The following is a 17,273-nucleotide window of genomic DNA, read 5'->3' on the forward strand; positions in this document are numbered from 1 at the left end:
TGCTCTGCCGTATTTGGATCCGAGGAATACAACAATCTCTGATGGAGCAGCAGCAGTACGATATATATCTGGCTCTCTGCAAACATTATATCCCCAGATAAGATCAAATTTGAACTGCAAGTCCTGTCGTACCCATGTAATATAAAAATAATTGAATAGGAGTAACATTTTAAACAGAGAAAATAAAAGAAAAGAAAATCCTGTAAACTCCTTGCTTCCAATATTAAATTCTTCCTTGATGCTCAATCTAGCCTATGTAGTATGAGACGGGGAATTGTGTTTATGTGCCAAGGCACACATATTGGCCATGAAACCTGGCATTCTTTACCAGTGAAATAATCATGTCAGCTGCCAACCATTTTTGCCTCCAAATTTAGATGACAGACCACATTCTTTTTAATCTGCCGCTCCCCACCTTATATTCCATCAGTCTCATGATGGGCATCAAAAACCACTGAGGAAGTTACAGTAAAACAGCAAAAGAAACCTGCAAACTTCTGTTGAAACTTGTGACCACACCAATTATCCCAGGAGCCGCAATTCCTTTTCCAACTATGTTGCCTCAGCATACAAAACTAAGCCTGGATCACCCTTCTCGGCCTTCGTCATTACGAGGAGCACTCGGTAACAAAAGAGTAACCAGGATTTGCATATCTTCCACCATACTGAGATCCGCTGCCTAAAGAGAGCAACCACAACAACGGCCTTCGTCATTACGAGGAGCACTCGGTAACAAAAGAATAACCAGGATTTGCATATCTTCCATCATACTGAGATCCGCTGCCTAAAGAGAGCAACCACAACAACTGTATTGCATTCCTCACTGTAAAACTTAAAACTTCTCTTTAGGACCAAACGAGGCAGCGAGTTGAGATTGATACTGTGCCAAAGTGCACTGACAACAGAACAGATCTGCCAAAGTTAGAAGAAATCCATGTCTAGATATTGCCCACATGGTTTCAAATTGACTCCTGCCATATTCCCATTGAGTATTACCGGAAACTCACCACCAGTCCGGTTCTCATGCTTGATTATCCTTGGCACCTCGGGCGGGCTAGTGCACCTAATAAGTGCCCAATTAATGCTGTGGAAAAAAGGATGCTGCTTTACCTCAGCAGCACCACGCCTATATGCAAATCGTTGCTGGGGTTCTTTCACAAGCAAGCCTTTGATCAGGTCTCTCGCTGCAAAGCTGACTGGGGGCGACTCGGGAAACTTTAGGGGCTCCGCCACCACATTGAACAAGGTAGCACGGTTTCCAGACCCTTTGAATGGTGTCTTCCCAAACAAAAGCTCATAAAAAAATATCCCTAATGTCCACCAATCCACGGCACTTCCGTGGCCTTCACCTTTTATGATCTCTGGTGCCAAATATTCATGAGTTCCAACAAAGGACTTCGAATGGGCATTAGATGGCTCCGCAATGAGCTCAGGGAGTACAGAACCGCTGTCACCGACTTCACTTGGAATTGCTTTCTTTGCCTTGGGCCTCCCAAGTCCTATGAAACGTGGTGAGAAGCAAGTGGGCTGCAGGCATGAGTGCTGCATGCAGGTGGGCTCAACGCAAGAGGGTTGAGCATATTTTCCAGAACTCTTCGAGGAACACAAATCAGTTTTTGTCGATTTCACCAGAGTGGGGAAGACGGCACACCTTAAAGAGAGATCGAAATCAGAGAGCATTATGTGACCATCCTCTCTTACCAACACGTTCTCTGGCTTCAGGTCTCTATAAATTATCCCAAGCATGTGTAGGTACTCCAAAGCAAGGAGAACTTCAGCCACGTAAAACCTGCATTGATATCAAAAGATCACGCATGTAGAATTGAAAGGTATTTCAACCTATAATCAAGAATCAAGCCCATCACCTTTAGTAGGCGAAGAGTATCGGTAAAGTTGTTATAGCATGCAAACAGTCCATGATTATAAGAAGTGTAAGTAAGCTTCATAGTTAACCTCGAGATATACTTCCCACACTCACTGCTGAACTTTCCGTAAAACATACTCATGCTTGACAAAAATTAGACAATGATGTAAAAGTTTTTCTGGTAATGGTTGGTTAGACGGTGTTGAAAATGTAATTTGACTGCGTCAAATGAGTTGGTTGGTGTTGAAAGGAACACTCAGATCAAGTCGAATGAATAGTTGTTCCACCAGATGTTTGTCAAACCGGGTGTATATAGCAATTCAATTTATCTATGATGTAAACCATGAATAGATGCATACTAATATTAATTTTGATTAAAGCATGAATGTTAATATTCAAAAGCCAATACAAACTCCATAATGAAAAGGACTGCAAATGTTGGATATTTAAGACCCCAACAGACCTCTAGATAATTGGATAATTTGATAGGGAAAACTGTACTTTCGAGAGAGCTGCAATGGAAGCGTCGTAGTTTCCAGCTTCGATACTTAAATTGACAAGGTCCACAAGGTCAGACAAAACAAGTTCAAAATCAGTCTCCCATATACCGGCATCCAACTCAAAAGCAGCTTTCGGAAAATGCACCACTAAACTATGCATCAAACTACATGATCCCACACCTTCAGGACACAAGTCACACAACCTTCAATTTAATTTATTTTTGAATCCTCTCTCTGTTCATGCAAATGCGAATTGAAGAACTTCCTTCGACCAATTATAATTTAAACATTACACAAATTAGTTTGCTCCATTTCTAAGCTGTTCCTACATGTTACTCATACAGCATGCTTAACAACAACAACATGAGCTAAATGCAAATTGGTTTCAACCTTGTCAGTAGACAGTGTTTGTCATTTCTGCCTTTTTAGATAATAGTTGAAGTAACAATTAGTTGCACAGTCAAGGTTAAGTTCGAGCAGTATATCTAACAAAAGGCTTCAGCGAGTCAGTTACATAAAACCACTGTCATTCATTATGTTCTTTTGTCACTCAACATGATCTATCAGGTTCAATACAAAAGCCAGATTCAAAGGGCTTCATTGAACACACCCTATATATATAGACACATAAAACATCTACCATATAAAGATATAACAAGTTTGACTACAAGATGTACCCACAACGATCAAATCAACCTGTTATTAGTTGAGATAAAAATTAATGTGAGGGGGTTCCACACAAACAAGTTAGATTCAAAATGATTGAAAATCTAAAGAAATTACAATCACCCACTACCCGATATTATATTGTTTCATGTCGACGAGAGAGTCGAAACAGTGACATCAAGTGACGCTCGAATGCTTATCTGGGCATTCAGGCGATGCAAGGCAAGGTCCAAGCATCTCGATAAGTCCTAAGAGAGGCATCTTCAACTAGGTATCACTTAGGAGAATGCCTCAATTAAAGCACTACAGGTTTTAAGCCTTTGCCTAGGCTATAGCTAAAAGTGACAAAATCCTATGATCTAATTCGTGCTCAATTCCCATCCAACCCATGGAGACATAATTGAAACCCATTTCTCCTCCTCCTCCAACCAATCCACTCCACACCCAATTCCAACCCAAACCAAACCAAACACCACCCACCCATCCCCTTACCCCCAACTGGTCAAATCCAAACCTAATACCCCACATCTGCAACCCAATTAGTCCCCTTCACTCCCATGCCCCGCACCTACATTGTTGAAAAAAACACCCAAGCATTTTTGTCATTGAACTTCCACCACCGACCATCTCTTCTCTCTCCATCTAGTATGTGTCCACTGTACCTCTCTTCCCTCCTTACCTCTTTCCTCCCTTCACTTCGTCAGTTCTCCACCTCCATCCTCTCGATCATAGTTAAGAGAATACTCTGCTGACTTACTCAGACAACAGAAACAATAATATTATGCAACGTTAATATCTAACCCCATATTCACTATATTGAATCACTGATCAGCAAATAAACAACCCTGACAATTTAATGTAAAAATTATGCATAAAAATTCTCTGGACAAAACATCTAACATAGGCATAGGCACATTTCAATTGTTCAAAAAACATGATATGCAGACAAAGACTCTACATTTACATCTTACTATTCCTAAATCTGAACAAAAACTAGGACAATTGCATTCTCACCTTGTTGCTTCCTCAGTGAAGCACTTCCCAGGCTGCCGCTGCTGGAGACTGTGGAGGTCGCCGCCAGGGCAGAATTCCATCACCAAGCAAGAAAAGTTATTGGTCTCGAAGTGGGCGTATAGGGTCGGCAAGAACGGGTGGTCGAGGCATTGCAGAATCTCCCTCTCCGTCTGCGATCTGCTCAGCTTTTTCCGCCACGCAAGCACTGCCTTGTCCATCACCTTCATGGCGAACAGGAACCTCGTCCCGGTCAGCTTCGCGAGGTACACGCAACCGACGTCGCCATTGCCGAGCCTATCCAAGAACCTGAAGTGGTTCATTCCGAGATATCCATCACGCTCTCTGACGGCGCGAATAGCGTCCCACCGCCCATCGTTCGCCTGGTGCGGCTTGTTCCCGCGGCTGCCACCGGACCCGCTGCTGCTCCTCCAGGAGGTGCTCCATGCGCTACAGGTGCTGCTGCTGCTACTGCTGCTGCACTCATCATCCGCATTGCCGTCGCTGCTCGAGCCGCGGCTCCTCCGGCTGCCGTCGCCGGCGACGTCACTGATCTTGGAGCAGGCCCCGACGCTCCCGGCGGTTGCGTCACTGGTCCTGGCGGTCACGAAGCTCAACCGGTCGTCCCTCGCGTCAGAGGAGGACGGGGGGGCGGCGCCCAAGAACCCACCCACGTCACTGATCTTGGAGCAGGCCCCGACGCTCCCGGCGGTGGCGTCGCTGATCCTGGCGGTCACGAAGCTCAACCGCTCGTCCCTCGCATCAGAGGACGGAGGGGCGGGGCCCAAGAACCCGGTGGGTTCTTGGACGACCAAGTCGTCCTTGTTTGAAAGCAAATCTGGAATCAAGAAACAAGGTTCAGCGGTGACGCCGGGGGCGCGGAAGCTGCCACGGTGGGCGCTCTTGCTGTGGGAAGGGGGTTCGGGGATATCGGTGGATGTAGTAGCCATCAGATCGCGTCATACGCAGAGGAGAATCAAATTTGATGGTCTATTGTCATCTTCTAATATCTATCCACTTCTGTAGAAGAAATGCAAAGAAAGGAGAGAGAGAGAAGAGGGGTAGGGGGAGGCGGTGGTGGGGCGGGGCGTTGTGCGCGGGGACAAAGAAGAAGTGGAATGATGGCATCAATGGACGTCAGGAAGAAGGGTGTGCAAAAGAGGGGACACAAAACTATAGCAAAAGGAAACAAAATAAAGAAAGGTAGCTTTGCATATTTGGAAATATCATAAATCCCCAAATATAAATTTCAGTATAACATACATGTCTCCATTCCTCCATCATAAACACTCAAATTAATTAGGTTTTATTATGATCAACATTAGCAAAATTGTCAACTAAGCATAACAACAACAAGTCATAATATTTCATTCATTAATATAATATTTTTGGTTCAACAATCAATTGCATATAAATAAATGTGTATATATATATATATATATATATATATATATATATATATATATATATATATATATATATATATATATATATGCATGCTAAAGCCTAAATCTAAAAAGAAAAATTAATTGTATTTTTTTGAAGGATATGTATATAATTTTTCTTTATAAAACAAAAAAGAAAACAATGGCTTTTTATCAACAAACAATAATAATAAGCTACAACATTCTACCATTTTGGTTCAGATGATTTAAGGAAGTTGTAATATGATATTTTTAGTTCAACGATGAGATGGATATATATACAAATTTTCTAGGTTCTGCAATAAACTTATATAATATATGTACATATATGAAGAATATGTATATAATTTTATTTAAAAAAAGAAAAGAAAGATAACAGCAAAGAAGTGGTTTGATTTGCTGTGACAGTGAACAGAGATCACGCCAATGTCCTCAACTTGGCCTTTTCTGGCCTGCACTTGCCTGCCTATGGAAATGCTTTTTCTCCCGGAAACAATTTGCACCGGACTGTGGGTGGCCACTTTGGACCAACAGCTGCCCACGGCAGCATTTGCCGGTGCGTTATCATTATATTAATAACATTAATTAACCCCTGTGTTATAGTCAAATTATTTTCTATTGGAATTATTTTATAAGAGAGGCGAAATTGTTTCTGAATACCAATCGGAAGTCAAATCTCAAAGAGATAATAAAACAAGGTCTTTTAAGAGGTCAAACCTGCACGAAGAATGTATTGGCTCATCCAAAAGCACAATCACATCAGCAAGACACGCATGCCCCTGTTCAATGCAGACTTCAGATTCCTTAAAAATTGAGGCATTCCCTATGTCTGAAAGAACTAAATTCCGCTCAACTGATACCAAAATGTTTGAGCAAAAGTGTAAATGATATTTGTTGTCTTGTTTACCAACTATCCAAACGATACACTAAAACATGTTTCATGTCTACCAACATTGAACGTGACAGTTTCATATTGAATGAGATAGTTTCACATTGCCAGATGAATGAGATAGTTTCACATTGAATGTGATCTTAAGTGCCTGTTAATTCCCATTTAAAAATCTTTCAGAACTAGCAGAAGTGCTTCCAATTATTATGAATTCACATGGATATGTGCACATAAACATCCATGGTTACTAGAGCCAACATCAGAGTTAAATTGGATGGAGAAAGCACTAGTAAAAGTGGGCTTGAACTGATTTGGTACAAGAGAATAAAGAAAATGTCGTTAGAAAGACCAATTTCTATGCAAAAATCCAGTGCATGTGGACGAGATCAGGCTTCTAATTCTAAAGCATGCCTTATGAATCACAAGGAAGCATGTTTCAAAGAGTTAATTCACATTTTCTGGCATATTATTGCAAGCAGTAGTATCAACATATCAATCTGCAGGTGCAAAATGGACTAGACAAAGCAACAGCAAATATGTAACAAGTGCTAATTAATAGACTTTTTTTTTATAAGTGCTAATTAATAGACTGCTATGAGTTCCAGCAAATTTCCTAATTCACACCACGGATATATGACTATGGTTTTTAAGGAATATTTGAAAGCACTATGACTTGGTAGCCAGAATTGAATCTCTGGTACAAGGAAGACATACCTGATTTGAGCTCCATCACCTGAACAGAAAACATTACCAAACACAAAAAACAAATCAACCGCGAGAAAATATAACAGAAATTACGACTAACCCTTTTGGCCGGTTGATTAGCTCTTCCATTTGCAGCTTTAGAAACAGTCCTCTCAGAAAACAATCGAGCACGAAGGAACTCGATGGTCATTGCTGTTGAATCACTCGTGATGTCTATCAGAGAAACCAAGATTCTAATTCCTGTGAAATATCTTTTTCCTGCACAATCAGCATAAGATAATCAGGGCAAGTAAAATGGACAGCAGAGGAAAAGCAATACTACCAAACAGTAGAATCAAGCAAGCGCAACTGATGAAATCAACAGCTAACATCTAAACCTATCATCCTGACTTGAGATCACAATAAACTTCCCTCCTTATCAGCACAGTTCGATTCACTCGATCAGTACTATTGGCTAGTCGGGTTGCTAAGAACTATGTTAAAGGGATGCAGATCCAGCGCGTCTCCCGAACGAGATCGAAGAACTAAACCCACAAGAAACACAGAATCCAAGAACGCAATGGATTCAAACGATCATAAGAGCCAAACCATCCCAAGCGATCAACCAAAGCCCTAGTCAGTTTGAGAGAGGAAATCCCACTAGCCACTCGACGAACCAATTCACAACAAGAAGAATCAGCGTTGGGAAGGCAAATAAACAAATCAACAATCAAACAAAAGAAAAGATCGAGATGTCCATGTGTACCTTCGATTTCTTCCCGCAGCTTCTCTGCTCTATTTGTGAGTCGGTGGCGGACCAGAGATATTAAGTGGATCGAAGAATAATCAATGGCTTGTATGGTGCCATAAAAATTCTCTGCATTTCTTCTGAGTTTTTATTTGGGCTTCTTTGAACTGCTCAGCTACAAGTTATTATTCGATCTCGATGATGGTTCGAATCCTCGCTACAACTACTTATGTTCCATCAAATATGTGGAATGGCGAGAAATATTAGCATTAATCAGCATTAGTATCATCATGACCAAATTCCATAGTAAATTAAAAATAAAAAAATAAAAAAATCCATATTATATTGAGAAGTGGTCCTAAAAAGTAGCAGAAAAAATAATTCAAATATTAAACCACAAACCATTCAAGAAGAGAAAGAAGAGGAGGGAATACAATAGTGAAAACTTTTGACACTCTGAGCATTATAAAGGCACATAATACTAACTTGGTATCTTCCAGCATATAAACAAATATGCATATAGGAGTCTTGGGATCAAGTTGAACGAACCGACAGGGAATTTATAGGCAAAACCTTGTTAACCAATCCAATCGGATCAACGGATACAAAGGAAAGATTAGCCCGATAAAACACATTTTAAAGTGGACGGTGGATATTGTATTGCAGAATGGGTGTTGGAACCACATACTTATTACAACAAAATCAAAGTAAACAGTGCCATATGCATCAGATACATACAGCTCTACTGTCTGCAAACATATATCACAAAAATAGACCAGTATATGTTGTTGACTGCTCAGTAATATTCGAGATCAGTTATCAAAGAAAAGAATGAAAACCAAAATTTGTAATGACCATGAACAAGTAGTCTTCATATTTGGAGGGTGCATATGGTACCACCCATGTCCTAAATAATGTGCTCGATCACTGGAACTTCGAGGAACGCCAGTCATTTGACCATAAAGGAGCTTTTACAACTGCACCCCCCCACTGCACTTGGATTTGTTACCACCTGCAAATACAGTTTCGTCAACCGCTATTCTGTGAAGTTATGCTGCAAGAGGTGGAAAACAACTAGAGAAAGTTCAATAGGGTAAACTTTGACAGCAGTGCTTGTTACATGCATTCTCCCATTTGAAAGCACCTTTAGATGTTACACACTAAACCTACATGTCGTTATTTTTGTTTTATTTGACCACATGATTGGTCTGCAAGACTTAAATAAGGGTCCATCCTTTGTCAGAAACATGGCGTGTTACATATGTAATAGAAAGTGAGGAACCTAGCCATGCTTCTCTTTAAAGATAATTCTAGTTACTCCCCACAAAATCGGTATGAAGTCTCATTTGGTAGCACACATCTGTTATCACACTCGGAGACACATCTTGAACAGAACTTTGACATGGATCTGTTTGGTAGCAAACATATGTTATCACACTCAGAGACACATCTTGAAGAGGACCTTGACGCTGGGATCTAATGCATGAAAAAAAATGTTTTTTTACCCACCAACAGTAAAATCTCATAGAACAGTGGAGGAACACTTCATCATTGACACCCAAACGATCATATTTGATTGAAGACCACATCCACTGAGTAAGCTTGAGTGTATGATCTAAGCAGCAAGAGCATTGATGCAGTTCAAGTTTACATGGCAAATTTAATCAACTCGGTGAAATGAGGTAAAGGCTCACTGATACAGAATCAAGACTGGTAGTGCAGCCAAGTTTTGGTTCAGCAAGGAAACAAATGAAGAATGGCCATTCGGAGGAGGAATTCTATACTAGTTCGTCTTTGGTGGCTAGCTATGATGGCATTCTTTCACTACCATAATGGTTGGTTGTCCTCTGATTTGATAAATTAATGGTATGTTCATAACCATCTTTGACTTTCATATTTGAAGCACCACTATATCTGTCCATGCAAACCCAATTTTTGAGGGTCCATTTCTCCTAATAACGGGTGTCATAGTTTTCTGTCGATTAATATATGTAAGATCAATTTATATATCCAAAATTGAGTATTTGTTCGTAAGCCATTATCTTCTCTAAAAAATATAGATTTTGCTATCAACTGAAACTCCATTTCAATCTTCTTACAATTTATAGAGGTAAAAATTCATGCTGGCTGTAATCCTTGTATGTTCGGTATGTAAATCTCCCTCAATCTCTCAACTCTTAACAAAGCCAATGGACCTATTCTCTGAGCAAGAGAAACTGTGCCAAGCATGACTGGCACATGAATCCAACATAAAAATCTTATCATCTGACCTACTCTGCATTACTTATGCAATTGCTGATGAAAGAAGAAGCCTACCTGGAATGCTGAACGGATCAATTCCTCGACATAATCAACAGTGGAACCTTTGACAAAGTCATAGGAGATGTTGTCCACCACCAACTTCACACCATCCTTCTCAAAAACCCTATATAGAACGACCGAGAAATTACACAACATAGAAACAGGCCCATCACATCAAGAAGCATAATGTCATGGATTCTAAGCAAACAAGCAATCTCCAACCTATCATCTGCGTTTTTCTTGTCATCCATGCAAAAGACATACTGGAACCCAGAGCATCCACCAGTTTCCACGCCCAATCGCAGCATCTTGCCTTCGTTCGACGAATCCTTCGTATGCAGCTCCTTCAATCTCTGCAAACAAATGATATCATCATCAAGGAGAACAAAAAAATGCAAACAGGCCAAGCATTTGAATTCAAAACTATCAATTACATATTAAGATCAAATTATCGTGGCCTCAAAATCCCAATTCACATTTCGATGACCTATTGCTTATAGCAGTCAATTAGGAGCCCTAATTGCAGCTGATCACCGAGAAAGATAGCACAACTAAGGGGGGAAAAGAGGAATCAGAAACCTAATAAGAACAATAGCAGACAATCTAATCGTATCAAACGAGGGGGGAGAGGGGAAGGGTACTCGGATGCAATTCCCCGTCATGTGGACGGCGTCAGGCAAGGGTTCCTCCGCAGCGGAGCTCAGCGGCATCTGGTGCCGTCGTAGCTGCATCCGGCCGTGAAGTAACGGCGCCATGCGCCGCAACGCGTATCTGGACATTGCAATCGCCGCTGGCTTCGTCGGGGCGGCGTCACACGCTGCAGATTACCGGCGAGAACTCCTGCTGGGTGGATATAGGTCCGGTACACTAAAGGATTGAGGTCTTCGAGACAGGGATCTTCTCCAACGCTACCGAGAGCTGGAATCTTCCACTTCTGACGCGTCGACCGATCACTGGTGTTAGGACACTGCCATCTGTCTGGTTGGGTCAGTCGTTCTAAATGGCAACAGTTGACGGAGGTGCGCTCGGTGCAGTAATTGTAGACGATCCTTGGAACTTTCCAGCTCCAAAATCACGGAAAATATTATAATATATATTAAATTAAAATCCCACTACTGTCAACTAAGACAGTTTGGCCGAGTGGTCTAAGGCGCCAGATTTAGGCTCTGGTCCGAAAGGGCGTGGGTTCAAATCCCACAGCTGTCAAAAATGATGAACCTTAATTTATGGTTTTATTAAAATAATAAAATTTTATCATATGAAGGTTTGGATTCTTTTTTTGACAAAAAAATCTACATTTTTTATTTCTTATCTCATCTTTTTAAAATCAGTCATAAAAATATTATTTTTATTAACCATATTCCAAAAAAACCTATCATAAGGATTTCCAAATTTTTTTCGAGCACCGTCTGAGTTTATTAACCATATTCTCTACGTAACATCTAAAGTGGCATGATTGTTGCTGCATAATTATAAACCAAAATTAAATTAATTAAATAAAATGGAACAGCTAAATTTAGATTAAATTTTGTTGAACTAAAAATGATGTTTTATTAGAAGTATCATAAAATGATATTATTTTTGTTGGTTTTGATACTTGGAAACATGATTCTAGTCACTTATTAATTATTCTTTTTTACACTCTTTCTTTAAATTTGAATTAAATATCTTAGTGAAGAAACATAGCTAAATATATTCGTTGAACTACTCAAGCTTTTAATTAAGATCCAAAATGTTTATTAAATCATGTCTAAATCTACCCAACTTTAATCAGAAGAAAAGCCTAATTAAACATGTCGATCTTTGACCCGAAGCCGCCACGTCAACGTCTCATGATTTGGGTTCGCGTAAGACATCTTTGACATGTAATTGGTAATAAGACTTGTGGGCACCATCTCAGCAGCCAATCACTGTACATGTATGCCAGTTGGTTTAGACTTCGGGAGGGGCGCTCGGAGGCCCGGCATCAATGCCGATTTGGATCCACGTCACAACCTTCTTCTTTTTACAGCATACAATTCCACAACATAGCCGTCCGTTCAGGTGGGTCCCGCCGCTGAATGTCACGTGGCTGCGTTGGCCTTGAACACGTCGAGTCCAGTCAGCTTACCATCCCACCTACCTGACATATTATTCGTCAAAGCCTTGTGGGTACCACGGAAATAGCAAATCGTAATAAACGTATCACCATTTGGAGTGACCGTCGCCACCAACCGTTTTGTTCTGGTTGGGCCTTCCGGGCAGAGGTCGGCAGCCCGGCACCGATCGCTGTCACCATCCACTACAGAACCTACTTCCAATCATGGCGTCCAATTCCAAAATCCGACCGTCCGTTTTATGTGGGTCCCACTTGGAACGCCGTTGATTCAAGTCATGACGATACGCTACTAATTGGAGAGGATCCTGATCCCATGGTTCGCGCCCCTTTCCGTCTCATTCCATGAGGGCGGCTCGACAGCGGGCTCGCGACAAGGTTCACATGTTTTGGACTACTTAAATAGGGCCCAACACCACCTGCGATGGCTCCTCCACTAGAGTATAGAAGCACCGGTCTCGCCTCGGCGCCTCCGCCCTCTCCTGGTGCATCGCCAGATCCTGCCGTCATCCTCCTCAGGTATCGAAAGATTTCGTTTTTGTGGCGTCTGATCTATTATTGACGCCGGTTATCGATCTTCCTCCCTCTTGTCTTTGTCTTGATTTAGTCTATTCATTGATTTGTTTCTTTCTTTACTCTGGATTTACGACCGTGTCGCTTGTTCTTGTGGAACACCCATTAGATCTTGATAGATATGCATAAATCTGTAATAGGAAATGGTTCTTGCTTACTTTGCCCTCTTTCTCGTTTCGTTTCTATGGATGCATTGAAACTTGATGTTGGTTTTGATCGTACCATATGCTCGCGGTGTAAGTGTTTGGGGATTTCATTTCTGTCATAAGTGAATAATTATTTGGTGGTTTATAGGTTTGATGGCGAATGATTTTGTTTTGAGAGATCGTATGCTGTTAAGGTATGGTTTGTAGAGAGATGCGGTTCTTAGTGTACGCATCTCTATTGTTCTCTTGTGATCGGCTTCATTAATTGATTGAATCTTTAATGACATAAAGAACATAAGCTAGCTTGATACTATTTGGCTACTTATATCATGTCATGTCTGAGTGATTTCTTTGGTGTTTGAAAGCGTAGTTTTGAATCTCAATAACGGACCCATACCTGGACCCAGTATATGCTGGCATACCGACACAGTATGTATACCGGTCCAGGGGGGAAGAGAGAGGAGAAGTGGAGGAGAGAATCAGGAGAGGAAGAGAGGAAGGAGCGGATTGAAGACTAAAAAGGGGAACCAAACTGTCAAGACTAAAAATTTGTCTTAATCTGAGTATTGGTTTCTGGTCAGATAAGCAGTCAGTTTTTAAACCTATGTTCTAAAGTTTTCTAGGTTGTTCTTAACTTTATCAGAGTAGTGTTGTCTAAGTTAATTCTAATTTGTTAGGAGAAAAAAAACATATCTCCTGATACCAGATTCAAAGAAGGCAGGAAAATTAAAACACAGATAAAGACACAGAGTTTACGTGGTTCACCCAAACTGGGCTATGTCCATGGAACCATTGCAGATCTTCACTATAGAGAGAAAAATAAATAAAACACAGATAAAGACAAAGATTTACGTGGTACACCCAAACTGGGCTATATCCATGGAATCGCTGCATATCTTCACTATAGAGAGAAAAATTACAAGTGTGAAAAAACACTTAGCCTTCACTAGCCTCTCAAACTCTCGGCTACTTCTGCCTCTACTCCACACACTTCTCAAGAGGGCTCCTCTCTGTTTATAGTTTGTGTACACCAAAGAAAGAGAGATCACATGTAACCCACTAATCTAAACAGCCCTAACTAGCCTTTAATAGTACCTAATTTGTAGCCATAAATCAGAAGAGTGGCTACAACCTCTTTTATCAAGTCAAAAGATGACTTTTAACAATACTTTCACCAAGTCAAAGATGACTTTTAACATAATTCATCCTAAATGAGGCTTTAATGGTTAACATCAAATATTAAAAAGCTTAAGGAGTTAAGGTGATGTTCAACTTATGTTTTGTACTTCCATTGGTTGTGACAAGGTAATAATTGGTGATGATGACAGCATTCTGGTGTTCCGTCTGGTACAATGTCTTGCTGGCTAGGTAAGATAATAATGTCAGAATGGTAGTTGCAGGTCTTGCTGCAGCATCCAACACCACCATCCAACAAAAAATTAATAGTTGAAAGATACTACTATCTTCGCAATGGCATCATATAGATATATATACATGTATTTATATATTCTTGGCAGCAGATCCTTGCCTGATGAACTTGTAGCAGTAATGCAAGCAACTGAATGTGGAAGTGCTTCATCCCTAAATTTCAATATCAAGAAAATATAAAGGTTTAGACTATGCTACCATCCTTGACCATTGGTGCACTTTCCATAGGCACAATTGTATGACTAACATATGGTTACTGTATGATGCTACAGTATGTGAATTAGTATGTGCAGTTTGTAAGTTCTTCATCAAACTTCTTTTAGGCATACAATATTTTGTTATTTTGTAGCTATATTATTACGATATATATTGAATTGTATGGTTTAGGGATCATTTAGCAATTCAAGTTGCATCTAAGATTGTAAAAGAAAAATTAGAATTCCTGTTTGCTAGCTATTTGAAGGAATGATATAGACTTATTGCTGTGATTTATTTAGATTTGAGCTGGGCATAGTCATGTTTATATCTGATTCTTTTTTATAGTGATTTAACTAGTCACTTCTAGCCTTCTGGGGATATTAACCATTCTCCCATTAAAACTGGTGTACAACGGTTACATTGGCTGACTTCTTTATGTTGAATCCATTGTTATTCTTTTATGCACATGCAGACAAGCACACACAGAGTTACAGTCATTGCTAGATTGTTGATGATTATATACTTGAAGAGTCATCTTAGGCAAATATTTCTACTGAACATATGAATCCAAGCGGCAACTGATAAAAAATTTACTATTATTTAATTTTCCAGAGTGTCTCTATCAGAATTTTGCTATCCATGTTGTATATCTAGTTCTAAATCCTTTTATGCGCTGAATCTGCTTGTTTTTATGAACTATCAATCCAAATCCAGAAACAATCTGTCACTTTTTTCACAGTTGGGGACTTAGTTAATTGATTATTTTATGTATAGAAGGGATTTAGTTAATAGTTGGTGTTTGCCTGTTTTATTTATAGCTGTCCTTAACTCTCGTACCAGCGAGGAGGTATAGTTGTACTTGCCTCTTCTTTTCTTTATACATGTGAACTCCAGCATTGGCTAATAACGTTGCATGTCTGATATTTTGCATAGGGTGACACACTGGACCATAAACAATCGCTTGAGATACGTGTGCAGTGAGATAGATTGAAGAGTTGGAGAACTTTTGCTACTTATATAATTTGGAAATCGGTCTAACTAGTAACTAATAGAGTTTGTCCACAGTATCATGTGTTTGTGTTTTTCTTCTCTCTAATCTACGGGTATTCTTGATTGGTTTGTTTGTACATCTTAAATGGCCTTATCACTTTACTAGTAGGGTTTGGCATGGAAAAAGAAGATAAAGGATAAAAATGCTGGCATTCCTTAGACAAATATATTAAATGATTGTTATTCACAAGTCCCTTCAAATCCATTCTATTGGTCATGCATTGGGGAGATTTCTCTTCTACTTGAGCAACAATTTATATGGAAATTTCTTCCTGGATGGGTTCTAACAGGAACTGTTCTGTGGCATCTTCAGCTGGCACAATGTCGATTGTTTCTCTCTCCTCATCCTGCGTTCTGACAAGCAGCATTAAGTGCCGGCCCTCTTCTCCACTGATCAAGAGCCCATCCTCGTTGAGCTCCTTGAAGTGCATCTCAAAAACATCAAACTTGAAGATATCAAACTGCTTCAGGGCATCGGCCATGGCGGTCTACACGGTGAAACTAATTGACCCAGAGGGGCAGGAACATGAATTTGAAGCTCCAGATGATACCTACATTCTGGACGCAGCTGAGGCTGCAGGCGTAGACCTTCCTTACTCTTGCCGTGCCGGAGCATGTTCTACGTGCGCTGGTCAGATGGTGTCTGGTAATGTTGATCAGTCCGATGGATCCTTCCTTGACGAATCACAGATGGCCAAGGGTTATCTTCTTACCTGTGTCTCTTACCCAAGATCCGACTGCATCATCCACACTCATAAAGAAGGTGATCTCTATTGATTGTCTGTGGTTGGATTAACACCTTTAGTTGTGCTTGAAATGAATCAAATAATATGCAATTCCAAAGCTAGGGTTTTGTTGTTCAGAGGGTAGTGGTTCTCTGATCAGGAATTCTTGGTCTTGCTTTCATAATCTCAGTACTGGTGCTGATACTGTAGTATTTATGATCAGAAGTTTTAATTTTGCTTGAAATTTATTTATGGTAGCAGCAATTATCTGAACATGTCATTAGTTTTTTTTTCCTCGTTCTAATGTCACCAAGTGATAAATAAAAGGTCTTTAGAAGGAAAAGAAGATGATTATTCTGTCGCTCTGACATTAAAGATGGGGTTCATAACATATTTATTGTTTTATTTATTGAGTGTTGCTGATAAATCTAATATAAAATTAGATTGGAACTAAACAATAGTTTTAGCAAGTTTGCGGGTTAAATCTTCATTTAATAAACTTTATATTTAATTTATTAGTCGATGTAGATGTATATATGTGATTTGAACTTTCTCTTTTATCTTTATCAAAGTTAGTCGATACTTTTCAAAATATATGAGATAAGATGTCAAATCTGAGTCTTTATATATAATCAAAGTTAGTTAGTACTTGGATGTGTTCTTGAATCATTAACCCCGATCTGATATATAATCATTGGATCAATATTTGAAGTGTAATATAATGTATCTCATCACCTCATTTTAAAAATTTTATTTTAATATATTTAATGAGATTTTAGATCATCATTTTACCAATATTTTATCTCATTTTAAAACCTTTATACTATATTAGTATACTGAAAGCATATTTGATTTAATTATCTTATGTTAAGAATTTTAAAGGTTCATAATGTTTTGTTAACAATTTGGTGATTAAGAGTTCGAATTCTTATCTATTGGGATAAAAATTTCATAGCATTTATCTTAAAAAA

At 39.7% G+C, this 17,273-nt stretch overlaps 3 protein-coding genes and 1 non-coding gene across 5 annotated transcripts; 2 read left to right on the forward strand and 2 right to left on the reverse strand.

Annotated features, from left to right (window-relative positions):
- Window positions 1–123: 123 nt before the first annotated feature.
- LOC135611964 (serine/threonine-protein kinase D6PKL1-like) lies at window positions 124–5,435 on the reverse strand. Its single transcript, XM_065107636.1, has 2 exons — window positions 4,045–5,435; window positions 124–1,789 (listed from the first exon to the last, which is right to left on the reverse strand). The coding sequence occupies exons 1-2, from the start codon at window positions 4,989–4,991 to the stop codon at window positions 922–924; spliced, it is 1,815 nt and encodes a 604-aa protein (XP_064963708.1). The 5' UTR covers window positions 4,992–5,435; the 3' UTR covers window positions 124–921.
- A 2,985-nt stretch (window positions 5,436–8,420) lies between these two features.
- LOC103983667 (iron-sulfur assembly protein IscA-like 2, mitochondrial) lies at window positions 8,421–10,929 on the reverse strand. The gene is made up of 4 exons (XM_009400923.2): window positions 10,729–10,929; window positions 10,310–10,440; window positions 10,103–10,211; window positions 8,421–8,798 (listed from the first exon to the last, which is right to left on the reverse strand). Exons 1-4 carry the CDS (start codon window positions 10,864–10,866, stop codon window positions 8,736–8,738), a joined length of 441 nt encoding a protein of 146 aa, XP_009399198.2. The 5' UTR covers window positions 10,867–10,929; the 3' UTR covers window positions 8,421–8,735.
- Window positions 10,930–11,213: 284 nt separating this feature from the next.
- Window positions 11,214–11,293, forward strand: TRNAL-UAG (transfer RNA leucine (anticodon UAG)). The gene has a single exon. It is a non-coding gene; the product is annotated as a tRNA-Leu (tRNA).
- A 1,251-nt stretch (window positions 11,294–12,544) lies between these two features.
- LOC135582289 (ferredoxin, root R-B2-like) lies at window positions 12,545–16,575 on the forward strand. 2 transcript variants are annotated; one of them, XM_065107637.1, is made up of 2 exons: window positions 12,545–12,701; window positions 15,868–16,575. In XM_065107637.1, the coding sequence occupies exons 1-2, from the start codon at window positions 12,607–12,609 to the stop codon at window positions 16,352–16,354; spliced, it is 582 nt and encodes a 193-aa protein (XP_064963709.1). In that variant the 5' UTR covers window positions 12,545–12,606; the 3' UTR covers window positions 16,355–16,575. The 2 variants fall into 2 exon arrangements, with proteins under 2 accessions (XP_064963709.1, XP_064963710.1); XM_065107638.1 differs by having other exon boundaries at window positions 12,565–12,701; window positions 15,891–16,575.
- The last annotated feature ends 698 nt before the right edge of the window (window positions 16,576–17,273 follow it).

Source organism: Musa acuminata, chromosome BXJ2-5 (assembly GCF_036884655.1).
Source record: "Musa acuminata AAA Group cultivar baxijiao chromosome BXJ2-5, Cavendish_Baxijiao_AAA, whole genome shotgun sequence".
NCBI classification, from domain to species: Eukaryota; Viridiplantae; Streptophyta; class Magnoliopsida; order Zingiberales; family Musaceae; genus Musa; species Musa acuminata.